General features: G+C 45.5%; 1 protein-coding gene and 1 pseudogene across 1 annotated transcript; both read right to left on the reverse strand.

Annotated features, from left to right (window-relative positions):
- LOC142312075 (uncharacterized) overlaps positions 1-1422 on the reverse strand; it is a 31235-nt pseudogene extending 29813 nt beyond the window's left edge.
- A 108-nt stretch (positions 1423-1530) lies between these two features.
- On the reverse strand, positions 1531-14311 carry LOC142312084 (gastrula zinc finger protein XlCGF66.1-like). Its single transcript, XM_075350964.1, has 5 exons — positions 14233-14311; positions 2361-2510; positions 2052-2231; positions 1846-1969; positions 1531-1762 (listed from the first exon to the last, which is right to left on the reverse strand). The coding sequence occupies exons 2-5, from the start codon at positions 2436-2438 to the stop codon at positions 1641-1643; spliced, it is 504 nt and encodes a 167-aa protein (XP_075207079.1). The 5' UTR covers positions 2439-2510; positions 14233-14311; the 3' UTR covers positions 1531-1640.
- Between the last annotated feature and the right edge of the window lie 985 nt (positions 14312-15296).

The raw sequence follows: 15296 nt of genomic DNA on the forward strand, positions 1-15296 counted from the left end.
TTTGCAGTTGCAACGGAACAAGTTGAGAGTTATTGTGAAAGAGTTGAATAAAGTTTGACCTATGGTCTGAGCTAGGTTTCATTTAATGCACTGCCCCTTATAATCCTATGCGCCTTATATATTAACCTAGGCGTCTTGGCAGGCGCTCATTGATAATGCGCCTTATAATCCGTTGCGCCTTATGGTCCGCAAAATACGGTACTTCCTTTTTGATGATGCTTAGTTTAAGAGTCCAGTGCATGCTGGGATATTCAAATGAAGCGTCATAAGGGGGAGAGGCTATAGTGACTGCCCCCTCCCTGACAGAAATGACGCATCATCAGTGACCTATATTGCAGGTGCTGGGCTAGTCCCTACAATACAAATCAAGCGTTGTTTTTCACTTCCGACGGATGCTTAGTAGATTCCCATCACTGTGCATGGTTCACCTTAGTGCACAGTGACAATGCGCTCTCTCACCGGCTTTGTGAGTGATGAGCAGGCAACAGAACGAATGGACTGTGCTTAATTTAAGTAAAGAGCGAGTAGAGACCAGCGCTGCCCCACAAGTGACGTCACTTGCAGGGGCAGAGCTGGTTTCTGTTTGTTTGCTATTTGCATTGGCATGTAACATGGAGTTTTGTTCAAACCTCTCCGACTCTCATGGCGGCATTTAATTTTGTTCAGATTCTGACACTTCCCCCTATGGTTTCTTTGGTATCTGGGATCAACACAGGCAGACTCAGGCGGTGACCTGCAATGTGCTGATTCATAGGCAGGGTAGAAAGATTTAATCTCTGCAAATCTGCTTGATCCTTTAATCACATGTTTTGGAGAGCCCTATCACATCTGTGGTTTGTCCAGTCCCTCCTTGGTAGTAGGGGAAATTAGATCAGGACTGGTCAGGAGCAAAGCCAGGAAGGAGACTTAGGCCTCTCCACCATTAGGAGTATCCCTGAGATTAGGGATAGCATAGGGTACTCTAACTTGAGGGACAGCTTAGGAGCTACAGTTCCACACTATCCCAAGGTCATCATGACAGTGCGTTGAATGTGCGCTCTTTTGCCATTCTCTATCATGTTGCATCTGTAGATGTGCACCAGAGCACCTGTCTGTTAAACATGTGACCTATCTTATGAACTCTGAAGGGAATCATGTGAAAAGTCACGTGATATATCGGGGGCTGGAGGGGCCACACCCTTTAAGCTGCCCGGGGCCCTTGTTGCGCTTTATTATTTACTCTGCTATTTCAATTTTACCCATTGAAAATTTATCAATAAAAATGTGTTAATAAATAATTTTCAAAATCTGTGTAACACAATCTAAAATAGTCAACACATAATTGTAGCATCCAGTGACTCAACGGAATCCGTCACTTCTCTGCATTTAGTTACTACTCACCTGGGTATTCATCTGTAAGAATCTCCTCTTTACACCACTCATCACAGCTCACATTTGTCTCTGTAGTATTAATATGGGTCAGATCTTCAACCTGAAACAAATATTGTAAAAGTCACAGACAGATGGAGAGGTCACATCTATGATCAGCTCTAATCCTGCCATCTCCACTGTTCTCATTTTAGGTTATGAAACATATAATATTGGCTAAAACAAGAGTGAACAGAAGACCTTCAGAGCCATCTTCACATCAGAGAGAGATTTCACGTCACCTTCTCTCCATCTACCTGAAGATCCTGAGGAACATCGAGATATTCTTCTTTAGAGTCCTGTGGAAGAAGAGGACGGGGACATCTCTCTGGTGTTGTCCTCTCACTGGATAGAACTGGAGGAAACACATACATGGACTGAATTCATTCTTTACATACAGATAATTATAGGCTGTGTGTATTTAGTCTTGTATATTACCTGGTGATGTTTGTGGCTGGGGATCCTCCATCATGACGTCCTTGTACAGATCTTTGTGTCCTTCTAAATACTCCCACTCCTCCATGGAGAAATAGACGGTGACGTCCTGACACCTTATAGGAACCTGACACATACAGTGATACAGTCACCCCCCGATCCCTTCATAGCGTTACTGTATAATGTCCCAGCATTCCCAGCAGTGTCACCTCTCCAGTCAGCAGCTCAATCATCTTGTAGGTGAGCTCTAGGATCTTCTGGTCATTGATGTCCTCATGCATCAGGAGGTGAGGAGGAGGCCCTGTGATTGGGCTCAGGGGTCTTTCCCATCCCTCAGACACAGGGGCCTGACAGCGATCACTAGAGGTATTCTTCACTACTGTGTAATCCTGGATATGGAGAGACACATTAATAAATCTCACTACAGACATTTCCAGAGTCCTCACCTCTCCAGTTCTGTCCATCTGTTATTCCCATAGATAAGAATGATGTAATGTGACGTCATCAGAATCTCTCACCTCTCCAGTAAGCCGGAAGAGGATCTCTAGGGTGAGGTGTAATATCCTCTCCACCATCTTGTCCCTGTCCATATCCATCCTTGATGGGTCAATCAGGAAAATTATCTTCTATAGAAGATCTCCACTGAATGGATCCAATACTGTATGGACCTGAATTAAACAAAAATGAAAGATAATACAAAACCTGAGGGGAACCGGTGATGATGTTTAAATGATGAATTCTCTTCTCATGACTGGAATTTATAGAGTGGAATGGCTAAGACAGCTCCTCCATGATAACAATCCCTGGCGGTCGGCCACTGCTTCGGCCACTGATCTTCTGCAGGGATCACACATTCATCTGGAGGTTGGCACAGGAGCCAAGCAGCGTTGTATTATGAGAGTCATGGGACAATAATTGTGAGTATTACTATTATTATATTATATTATTCTGCTTTTTTTTCTTCATATCGATCTACGAGTAAAACCTATATATTTTCTTCGGAGTCTGCTGCAGAATACGCACTTCACATTCATCTTCCATAATGATTCTGTCAACTACACTGGAATCTGCATCTCTAATAACTACTATATGATGAGGACGACACCTTCATTATCTGTTCAGCTTTTCTCTACACATTTGCCCACAGTCCTTCATGGACTACATTACCTCCAGCCATTAATATGATTGTTTCCCATCTTCCCTGTGCTGCAATCCATTATGGTAGTACAGCTGAAGAACGAACGCACATCTTAATTTTAAGGTTAACATCAGAAATGTTTTACGGCAACTTGTCATCAGAATAATGCTGCCCGAACTCCGGGCCCTGACAGGTCTCTCCTTATGTGTGTATAAGGAGAAATCAGTCAAGTAGGTGATCTTATCCAATCATCTGAATTATCTCTGGTCACATAGTTGGACCTCACCTCTACATCACAAGTACAAATAGGACATAGGTGGAGATGATACAGACACACACACACACACCTATACCGAATGCATAGGGGCAACTGCTTATTTTCTTTTTAGTTCCTGTGACGCTAGGCCCCTGCCGCTTACCCTCAAGCTAAGGGGTGACCTAGGCTGACTCTCAACCCAGAATTACACTTGAAGGTAGTGACGTCTCAGGCCCCAGCCTCTCACTATCTCCCATCCTAGCCCTGATGGTAATGTCCCCTCCACAACCCACCACCCGAACAGGATAGACTGGAACGGAGATCCCAAAAACCCCACCAACAAAGAATAACAGACAGGGGGTAATAAGAGAAACATACGCACACCAATAACCCACACCAGGGAACTACCAAAGGTGCACAGGGAAGGGTATTAAAGTAACGTAGAAATTAACACACAGGATCCTCTCACACAACACAGAAGCAGAAGACGAAAACTAAAGCAGCAGCAGCAACCACACCTCTCCAGGCCTAGCTCCAGACTGAAAGTGGTCATCGGGTCGAAAGTGGTCATCAGAGAAATCACCTGGGCAGAGTTAATGAGCTTGCTTCCAGTGAAAACTGGCATTTACTCTGCAACTGCCCAAAAAAACCTTAAGTTTAATATGTAAGGCCTCTCAGATAAGAGAGACCCTAGCCTGTCACATACCTCACAAAAGAGATAACCGTGACAGTTCTTGACACTTTAACTATGTATTGCGCCAGCATTTAAATACCCTTGGACAAAGCATTCCAGTGCGAAATTTGTGGCGGGTTCTCGGACACACCGTATTTTTCATTTAATAAGATGCACTGGATTATACGATGCACCCCAAATTTAGAGATAACAAAAAAAAAAAAAAAGTATTGGGGTCCGTCTTTTACTCTAGTGGTGTCTTACAGAGGGGTGCTGCAGTGGTGGTGGAGTGGAGTCACAGGAGGCAAGGGCGGTACTGGAGTAGAGTGATGCTGCGGTGGGGGCTGAGCTGGCAGCGGTGGGGGTTGTGTTGGCAGCGGTGAGGTCTGTGCCTGCGACGGTCGGGGGTGTGCTGGTTGCCGAAACTGTGCTGGTTGTGTGGAGCAGGTCGGTGCGGCGGGTGTCACAGATGCTTTTTCGGCAGTGCAGGCTTCAAAGAAATGGCACTCGAAGTGGCGTGTACGCGATTGAGCTCTGAGCTCAATGACAAGCCGAGATCTCATCTGCGCATGCGCCACCTGCAGGCACCATTTTCCTTAAGTCCACTGCTGGGAGATCAATGTACCGGACGCAGCGCATGCGCAGATAAGATCTGGAGCCGAGAGATCCATTTACGCATGGCTGATTCCGGGTGCCATCACTTGAAGCCAGAGCATCTGGGACACCTGCCGCACTGACCTGGTCCACACAGCCACCGCAGCCCTCACAGACAGCTGCCCACACAGACAGACATCCTGCCAGCTAGCCGCCCGCACTGACAGCCACCCGCATAGACCCCAGCACAGCCAGAACAGCACCAATTATCCACCTCCCGGTAAGCTTGGGAGAAAAAGTGAGTCTTATAATCCAAAAAATACAGTATATTCCTAAGGTAATACTCTCCTGCATCTCCACTTATAATCATTGTCTATTGTATGTATCTGGGAATTCCTACTTCATCACTGGTTAAAAGGGAACCTGTCAGGTGCAATATGAACACAGAACCACAAGCAGTTCTGAGTGCATAATGCTAATCCCTGCCTAACTGTCCCTGTATACACTAGCATAGATAAAGAGATCTTTACAAAAAGTATTTATCTAGATCAGACCTGGGCAAGGGGCGGCCCGCGGGCCACATCCGGCCTGCCTACTCTCTGTGACCGGCCCGCCTTGTTCAGGGCGTCCTTGCTGGCCGGTCACTGATGAGGGCAATCTGACCTGTTATCTGGAGCTCCAGGCTCCGGGTGGCCCGTGGTCAGATTGCCCTCATCACACGCTGCGTGCTGGGAAGGGAACAGAGGACAGATCCTGCAGCGCCGCACAGTGTAGGCAGCGGAACGCAGGAATCTCTCCTCTCTTCCCTGCCCGACACTTTTCTCTGTGACACACGCGCGCCCTGATATCGTCAGTACGGCGCGCGTGTGCCATTTGAAAAGTTCCCGCCCGGCAGGAGAAGAAGCTGCAGCAGCGGGGGCCCGTACAGAGAGAAGCAGCGGCGGGGGCTCCTAGAATACAGTATCGGCGCAGCCTGGGCATGTGAAAGAGAAGCCGCTCAGCGGGGGGGGCTCGTACGGAGGTGCCTGAGGAGGGGACAATAAGAAGAGAGGTGAGTGGTTACTAGTAACCTGCGGGGACAATGGGGGGGCGGGAGGGGGGGTAACTGTTGACAAATATTTCGGGTGTAGTGCTGTAGTATATGGGAATGTAGTTGTACAGGTGTGGTATATGGGGGGTGTAGTGGTGTAGTATATAGTGGTGTAGTTTTATAGGGGTGTAGTGGTGTAGTATAATACAGGTGTATATAGGGGTGTAGTATTATACTACACCCCTATATACACCTCTATTATACTACACCCCTATATACACCTGTATTATACTACACCCCTATATACACCTGTATAATACAGGTGTATATAGGGGTGTAGTATAATACAGGTGTATACAGGGGTGTAGTGGTGTAGTATAATACAGGTGTGTATATATATATATATATATATATATATATATATATATATATACACACACATATTATATATATATATATATATATATATATATATATATATATATATATATATATATATATATATATATATATATATATAGGGGTGTAGTGGTGTAGTATAATACAGGTGTATATAGGGGTATAGCGGTGCAGTATAATACAGGTGTATATAGGGGTGTAGTGGTGTAGTATAATACAGGTGTATACAGGGGTGTAGTGGTGTAGTATAATACAGGTGTATATATATATATATATATATATATATATATATATATATATATATATATAGGGGTGTAGTGGTGTAGTATAATACAGGTGTATATAGGGGTATAGTGGTGTAGTATAATAGAGGTGTATATATAGGGGTGTAGTGGTGTAGTATATTACAGGTGTATATAGGGGTGTTGTGGTGTAGTATAATACAGGTGTATATAGGGGTGTAGTATAATACAGGTGTAGTATATAGGAGTATAGTATAATACAGGTGTATATAGTGATGTAGTGGTGTAGTATAATACAGGTGTAGTATATAGGGGTGTAGTGCTGTAGGTTATCACAGGTGTAGTATATAGTGATGTAGTGCTGCAGTTTATTACAGGTGTAGTATATAGTGATGTAGTATATTACAGGTGTATATAGGGGTGTAGTGTTGTAGTATATAGTGGTATAGTATATAGAGGTGTAGTTTATTACAGGTGAAGTGTATAGGGATGTATATTACAGGTGTAGTATGTGGCGGGTGTAGTGATGTAGTACATGGGGATAGTGTGTGTATGTGTATATATATTATATACACACACAGTATATATATATATATGCGTGTTCGTGTGTGTGTGTATATATACATGTGTGTAGAACCGAGTTAATTATATTAGTCCGGCCCTCTAAAACCATCCCAATTTCTCATGCGGCCTCATGGGAAAATTAATTGCCCACCCCTGATCTAGATGGTTGGTGAGCACAAGGACCCCCGGGGACTTCATGGAAATATAGCACGTTGAGCTGTGAAAATGAAAAAAATACATTTTTAACCTCAAAAATGTTGTGTTAAAGCCAAATTTTTCAAATTCACTAAAGTAACAGGATATAATGAATCATACAATTTCTTGCGCAATTTCTCCTGAGTACGGCAGAACCTCATATGTGGTCAAAAACTACTTATGAGGCACATTATAAAGTGAAGGGGAGGAGTGCCATATTGGAGTGCAGATTTAATTGGAATGATTTGCGTGTGCCATGTCACATTGGCGGAGCCCCTGAGGTGCCAGAACAGCAGAAACCCCCCACAAGTGACCCTATTTTCCAAACTGAATCCCTCAATGAATTCATCCTGGGATGCAGTGAGCATATTGACACTACAGGTGTGTCACAAAATGATATTGGGTGGTAAACAAAACAAATTACATTTTTACCCCAGATTTCCAATTTTCACTAGTAGAATGGGTAAAAAAAAAAGACCCCATAATGTGCTACACAATTTTTCCTGAACGTGGCAATACATCACATGTGACTGTACGGTCCTGTTCGGCTGCACCGCAAAGCTCAGGAGGGAAGGATCGCCATTTGATTTTTGGAGTACAGCTTTTCATAGAATAGTTTGCAGACTCCATTTACAGAGCCCTTAAATGTCAGAACAGAAGAAATCCCCTCAGGTGACCGAATTTTGGAAATTACACCCCTCTGGGAATTGATCTATATATTGATCTTTGTAGTGACGATTTAGTCTCTGGAACACACCTATGGTCTCAAACACAGTAAGGCTATGTTCACACTAGAAAAATGATTTTTCTTAAGAAATTTCTTAAGAGTGCACCTGTGTTAAAAAACGCACCAAAAACGCACCTGCGTTTTTGCCGCGTTTTCGGTCCGTTTTTGGTGCGTTTTTACCGCTGGTTGCTCCCTGCGTTATTGTGCCAATTATCTATGGCAAAAAACGCAGTTAGCTGCAGAAAAGAAGTGACATGCTCATTCTTTTTCTTAAGAAAATCTACTGAAAGAATTTTCTTAAGAAAAAAACGCAGTGTGTGCACAGCTAATTTGTTTTGCCATAGGTTTTGCTGGGGAATGTCTGCAGAAAGGTTACAAGAATTTCTCAAGAAATTTCTGCAGCAAAAACGGACCCAAAACGGACCAAAAACGCAGGTAAAAAACGCAGTGTGTGAACACAGCCTTTATGTTGCAGAATTAAAAATTGCAAATAAAACCTTGTTGTGCCCAGTACATTTTAGTGCCAGTACATTGTGCCCAGCTTGTGCTTCTGTAAACTTGCACCCCATACATTTAAGCAGGCTCTCCTGACTACAATAATGCAAAACATGTGGAAACTTGCTGTGGTTTCGGCACACATTGTGAGGCTCAGAAGAGAGGGGGCATTTGGATTTGGGAGCGCACATTTTGCTGTATTTCTTTCTTTGAGGGGGGTGGGGGGAGCCATAGCATTTTTCCAGAGCGTTTGTGCTACCAGTAATGTGGAAGTCCCCTATATTTCCATTAACCGATGAGGGACCTGAGTGGGAACTGATGTTTGTGTGGGTTTAGTTGAATGGTATTTGGTGGCGATTTTGGTACAGAATATATTGGATCAGTTCACATTTCTCTTGTGTTCTATGTGGTGCGATTACATCGGGGTTTCCATCTACAGCTCCGAAATACGTGATTCAGGTGAAATCCGCAATGGATCTATTCAATAATGAGGCAGTAGAGTTACTCTGGACTCTGCTTGGCCTCTGTTCAGAGGTGTTCATCTTTTCAAAAGGTGAACAAAACTGTAGATGACCGCTCTTTTGTGTGTCTGAAATGAGGTGTAAAAAGATGGACACTGCCAGATCAAAGGCCAGATGTGAGTTCAACGTGATCCCCTCTGCCTAATTAGTGAATTTTTCTTTGGGAATTTTGTCTGAATCATGATTTTCAGAGATTAAAGGGGGCTTTACACGCTACGACATCACTAATGCGAACTCGTTGGGGGGTCACGGAATTGGTGACGCACATCCGGCCGCATTAGCGATGCCATTGCGTGTGACACCTATGAGCGATTTTGCATCGTTGCAAAAACGTGCAAAATCGCTCATCGGTGACATTTGGGTCCATTCTCAAAAATCATTACTGCAGCAGTAACGAAGTTGTTCCTCGTTCCTGTGGCAGCACACATCGCTGCGTGTAACGCCGCAGGAACGAGGAAGCTCCCCTTACCTGCCTCCCGGCCGCTATGCGGAAGGAAGGAGGTGGGCGGGATGTTACGTCCCGCTCATCTCCGCCCCTCCGCTTCTATTGGGCGGCGGTTCAGTGACGCTGCTGTGACGTCGCTGTGACGCTGAACGAACAGCCCCCTTAAAAAGGAGGCGGTTCGCCAGTCACAGCGACGTCGCCAGGCAGGTAAGTATGTGTGACAAGTCTGGGCGATGTTGTGCGGCACGGGTAGCGATTTGCCTGTGTCGCACAACAGATGGGGGCGGGTACCCACGCTAGCCATATCGGTACCGATATCGCAGCGTGTAAAGTAGCCTTTAGTATACGTGCTCAAAGTCCGCACACACTGCATCCTGGATGCAGCATATTTTCCCTGCGGATAGGCAAGTGTTCTATGTAGGATACCGCAGCTGCCCATGCCGACAATGAGGGCTTGGGGCTCTGTGGACTTTATTTTCCCTATGGAGAACACTCGCATCTCTGCAGCATAAATTGACATGCTGAATTTAGGGAAGCCACTCTGCAGGTCAGTTTATGCTGCAGAGAAAAGAAGTCCAGTGGGCAGGAGATTTCTATAAACCCATCCACTGTGCTTGTACTGTACAACTCAGCGGTTTTGACAGCGAAAACACGCTACATCTAAAACGCTGCTCTTCCTGATTGTGCACATGTACCCTTACACATAGTCCCGATGCATGTGCTGAGCGTAGAGCGCAGTATAAATATGAGTCGTGCAGTACCGCATTCTTTTATTGGCAGAATGAACAAGTCAATGGTGCTTGAAGAATTGGCTTTATTTATTTATTTTTTACGTCGTTCACTCTGCAGTTTAAGTGATTTGGCGGCTTTTTTGCTACAGTCAGTATGATTTCAGTGATACGAGATGTATATCGATTTTTTAGGTTTGGCAACTATCATGCTTAAAACGCTTTTTTACAAAATAAAGGGTTTTAGTGCATCACCAGATTTTGAAGGCTATAGTTTTTTTATATATTTTTCTGCTGACAGGGTCATGTGAGGGCTTGTTTTTTACGGGATGAGTTGGAGTTTCTATTGGTACCATTTTTGGCCACATAATATTTTTTGAACGCTTTCTATTCTACTTTTTGTTAGGCAGAATCAAAAGGTGTTACGGAGGGGACAATTGAATATAAAATAATATGATATCAATCGTTGCCCCAAGTCCGCCGGGCAGGTATTAAAGCCATAAGGACAGGAGGACGAAATACAGCAACTCAGGAGACCACAAAAGAAACGAAAGAGATGTTGTAAGGGTACACTCCTACATGTAGCGTGTCCCTCTTAACCTCACAGGTGCACAAGTAATGGTCACGTGTGTAGGGATACGTCAAAACCAAATGAAAAGCAACAGATAACAGTCACGTGTGTAGGAACACGACAAACCAAAAGGTAACCCAGTTAGCGTCACTGGAAACCTGGAACGTAACCACTGAGCCGGTCACATGCGTACAGGGCACGTCAGACCGTGAAGGCTACCCAGCTAGCGTCACTGGAATACCTAGAACATAACCACTGAGCCGATCACGTGTGTACAGGGGCACGTCAGACCGTGAAGGCCACCAAGTTAGCGTCACTGGGTACCCAGGGCTGGCACACACACACACACACACGTCTGCCACTGACACTGCAGACTGGTCACGTGCATAGGGGGGGCACGTCTGTCCAGAAGGACCCTAATCCCTCACCGTGCCGAGACACAGCTTGTACCCAGATACGAATACCTGGTACCGGCGCCTGCCCTAAATTCAGATTCACACTGGCATATATACACAAGTCTGCCACAGGCATTGCAGACTAAAATGGCCCTGAAACCCACTCACTCTTGACAGCCGGGAAAGCAGCCTTTGCTGTCAGCATGCAGAATGACGCTCACACCCCCGATGGGCGGAGCTACAGACCTTTTATAGCCACCACCCTGGCCCAGGCCACATGGCATGTGGTAATGCTGTCGGCTGCAGCCATACAGGGGCTGCAACGTCATTGCTGAAGTCATGATGACCAATCAGCAGCTGCCACTTCATCGCTGATGTCACTGATGACCAATCAGTGGCCTCCTTGTCATCAATGACATTACGCACATGCTCAGTGTGGCTGCATGAGCACTTAGGCTCAAGATGGTACAAAAGTCTAGCCACCTGAAGCCTCAAGCGACGGCCAGGTAGCGCTGCAGAGTTAACCGACCCCAATGTGGGAGTCAAAGACGGGACTAGACCAGTTCAAGGCACAACAGAACCCCGGACCGTAACAAAAGGAAACAGCAACTCAAGAATATTTTTTTTTGTTTTATGCTGCTTACCATACCGTAAAAGTGATGAGACAGTTGTATTCTTGGGATCACTACGATTACAGCAATATCATATTTATATAGGGATTTTTTGGGTGTACCGCTTTTACGCCATAAAAACTTTTTTATAGACATTGCTGTATTCTGAGAGCTATAACTTTTTCTTTTTTGGCTGACGGAGCTGTCTGGCAGCTTGTTTTTTGCGGGACAAGATGATAGTGGTACCGTTTTTATTTATATATGACTTTTTGATTGCACTTTATTCCACTTTGTTGTCAGCGATATGTTGAAAAGACAGTTTTTGCTATATTTTTTTTTTTTTAAAGTGTCCACTCAAAGCATTAAGTAGTGTGACAGTTTTATAGCGCCGGTTGTTACGGATGCGGCAATACCAAATATGTGTCATTTATTTCTTTTTTTTACATAAACAACTATTTATTCAAATATTTTTTTTTATTTTTTTGTTCTTTATTTTCTGTGTTTTGTTTTAATATTTTTACTTTATTTTTTAACTTTTCCACTTAGTCCCTTTATGGCACATCACCCCACAGGACTCTGATCGCAGCTGCAATGTTCTACAGTGCTCGATCACTGCAGAACATTGCAGGCGTCAAAGCTGCAATCGATAGTCAGGTGACCCCGAGGGTCGTCATGATGACCTCAGGCCACTGTGACAACGATCAGGCCCTTGCGAATTACATCGTGGGGGTCCCGATCAGAGGGGAGAGCGAAATCTCCCTCAATCTCCTAAGTATAGTGGTTGATCTTGATAGCAGCAATTAGGAGATTAAACAGCTGGCACCGTTCTTGTCAGGAAAGTCAAGTCCCCCCCTGCGATCTCGGGTGCACAGCCCCCTGTTCCCTCGCAATTTCTTGGACATACAGTTACGTCCTTGCTTGTTAAGTGACATTAAGATGGACTTACAGTTACGTCCTAGGTCGGAAAGGGGTTAACATTAATCTAAGACGTTTTTATGGAAACCTATCTTCAGATTAAGGTTACATGCACCGATTGAGTATTTGGTGAGGTTTTTTTTACCTCAGTATTTGTAAGCCAAAACCAGGAAGCCTCTCTCTGGGTTTAAAACGCTCCATATGTATGGGCGAATAGGAACCTGTTAATAAAGAATAAAATCCTCTGTGGTTAATGGGGGAGGGGTGCACAGTTAGGCTATGTGCGCACGTTGCGTACAGTCACTGCAGAAATTTCTGCAGCGATCTGAAGAGCACACATGCGCTTCAAATCGCTGCAGAAAATGTCCGTAGTGAAAAAAAAAAGCCGATTCCATGCGCTCTACCTGCAGCTCCTGCCATAGACAGAGCAGGGGCTGCAGGCAGAGCACACGGAAGAAGAGACATGTCACTTCTTAGAACGTGCGCCTCGGGCAGCAGCCGAAGCGCTGCGCTCTAAAATGCCACGTGCGCACGGCTCCTGCACAATCTCCATAGATTATGCAGGGGACGCAGGACGTAACTGCATGTAATTACGCAACGTGCGCACATAGCCTTAGATGGCATGACCCCCTAATCTAGACAAAAAGACTAATGGCACTGCCTTAGGCCTCTGCCACACTCACGTGAATTTCACGCACGTGCCGAGAGACACGTATTTCCCCTGCGTGTTGCGTGCAGGTAAGTACGTGTCTCTGGTACGTGCGTGACACGTGTGTTCTACGTGCGCTATCCGCGATAGCACACGTAGAACCGGTAATTATTATACTCACCTGGCCCTTCCTGATGTCCGCGCTGCTGTCCGTGGTGCTGATCCTCGGTCTCCAGCCCTCCCGTCTCCCCGCTGCTGCTGCTGCCAGGCAGTGAAGTGAATATTCAATGAGAATAATGAGCGGCGGTCGGCAGCAAGAGGCAGCAGCGGCAGAGACAGGAGGGCTGGAGAAGGTGAGTTAATGTTTTTTATTTTTTTCCCTGACATGTGTGTTTACTCCGGCGCGTGTCACACGGGACCGCATCCACACTACACCCGTGTGGTACGGGTGCGGGCCGTGTAACACCCGTGCTGCCGGAGAAAACACTGACATGTCAGCGCTTTGAAAATCGCACACACGTACAAACGCACACGGACACACGTTCCGTGTGGTTTTACGTGTGTGTGCCTGCTACCATAGGGTAGCATTGCTGTACGTGTCTCCGTGCCGCCGGTACGTGTAAAAAATGACAAACACGTGCCGGAGGCACGGATGTGTGGCGCAGGCCTAACATACAGTCGGCAAACACAGGTTCCTTCTGCCCATACACATGGAGGTTTTTAACCCAGAGAGAGGCTTGAGACCAGAGTAGGTTCCCAGCATTATGAGATTGCCTTGACGAGGCTACTGGGCAAATATAAAAATGGCAATTTTGTCATTATAGGAGTGTGTAATACGTGCGCCTGTTTACTGTGTGTCAATGTTACAATCAGATGAAAAATTAAAATATAGTAGTCTACCCAATAACAGCAAAACAAGCCGATACTTTGAAACTTGGATCCATCATCTGTTAATAGAAATATAGTATAAGTATAAGTTGGCAAAGACTTATCAAAATTTTCGCAAAAATAAAAGTGATTTGTGGAGAAAAAAAACTGCATAGATCTCAATACTGGAAAGTTTGTAATTGCTCATGAAATAGAGAGTGGAGAAAGAAAGAGGGAGAGGAAGAAAGAGTCTGCTGACCATAAGAGCTTACAATCTACAGGACAGAAAGAGCTAAATGTTGTTGGCTATTCTCTGTTATATAGTGTCACTACTGAAGGGGTTAATGTGCCCAGTAATGGGAAATCTCCACATACCTCCACCTGCAGAGCTGCACACTGGATATATGGTTGAGCCTAGAATGTATGGGCTCCTTCCAGGTTAGTGGGTGTTCTGTGGTTACAGGACCTGTGATGATGTCACATGGAGGGGAGGAGTCAGGGGGGTCACATGATAAGCTCCACAGTGTATGCAGGACTCTGTTGTGCTGGATGAGGGAAGGGAGATGGGCATTGGGATTTGGGAGCGCATATGTCGCTGGATTTCTTTTTTTGGGAGGATTCCCCCAGCCATAGCGTTTTAACAGGGCTTTTGTGTTACCAGTAACATGGAAGCCCCCTATATTTCTATTAACAGATGATGGATCTGAGTGAGGACTTGTGATTTTGTGGGTTGAGTTGAATTTGGTGACAATTTGCAGTACAGAACGTTCTGGATCAGTTTACATTTATTCTGTGCTCTATGCTGAACACTTACATCAGGGTTTCCATCTACATCTCCAAAAGACATGATTCAGGTGAAACTCCCAATGGATCCATTCACTATAATGGGGTAGCACAGTTACTCTGAACACATGAACATGAACAGATGAAGACATTACAAGGAAAAAAAAAATAAAGCTTATACTCACCTAATCCAGGCTCCCCGTCCAGCACAGCCTTTGTCTCCTCTTCCCTCCTATACAGTCAACATTCCCTGCATGCCCCATCTCCTGCAGGGCGCAGGATGGAAGTAACCCGAAACTTGCTGGAGTTCTTAGTAGGAAAGGGAGCTGATTGCAAGCCCCCCAAGGTGCACCCCCCTCGAGAGGCCAGGGGTGGCGTCCTAGGACGGTGTCTACCCTGCCTAACTGTTGTCCCGGCCCTGCATGTCGCACACACGGCTCCCCTCTGTACACCTCGTACACACGCGGCTCCGCTCCGTACACATCGTACACACACGGCTCCCCTCCGTACACACGCGGCTCTGCTCCGTACACCTCGTACACACACGGCTCTGCTACATCTGTGTCGCCCAGTAAATGGGGTACTCGGTCCCGGGCGGTTTACTACTGGGGAATGTCACTTTGGTGGCCGTTACCCGGTCCCGTGCCCTGGGTGCT

The sequence above is a fragment of the Anomaloglossus baeobatrachus genome, chromosome 5, assembly GCF_048569485.1.
Source record: "Anomaloglossus baeobatrachus isolate aAnoBae1 chromosome 5, aAnoBae1.hap1, whole genome shotgun sequence".
In the NCBI taxonomy this organism is placed as follows: Eukaryota; Metazoa; Chordata; class Amphibia; order Anura; family Aromobatidae; genus Anomaloglossus; species Anomaloglossus baeobatrachus.

Bases quoted from the DNA above. Each gene is read 5' to 3' on its own strand.
- LOC142312084 (XM_075350964.1), bottom strand. From the start codon at position 2,438: ATGGATATGGACAGGGACAAGATGGTGGAGAGGATATTACACCTCACC. The intron at 1,970-2,051 runs GTGACACTGCTG...TGTATGTGTCAG, and splicing joins TTGAGCTGCTGACTGGAGAG to GTTCCTATAAGGTGTCAGGA. The intron at 1,763-1,845 runs GTAATATACAAG...TGTTTCCTCCAG, and splicing joins CCAGCCACAAACATCACCAG to TTCTATCCAGTGAGAGGACA.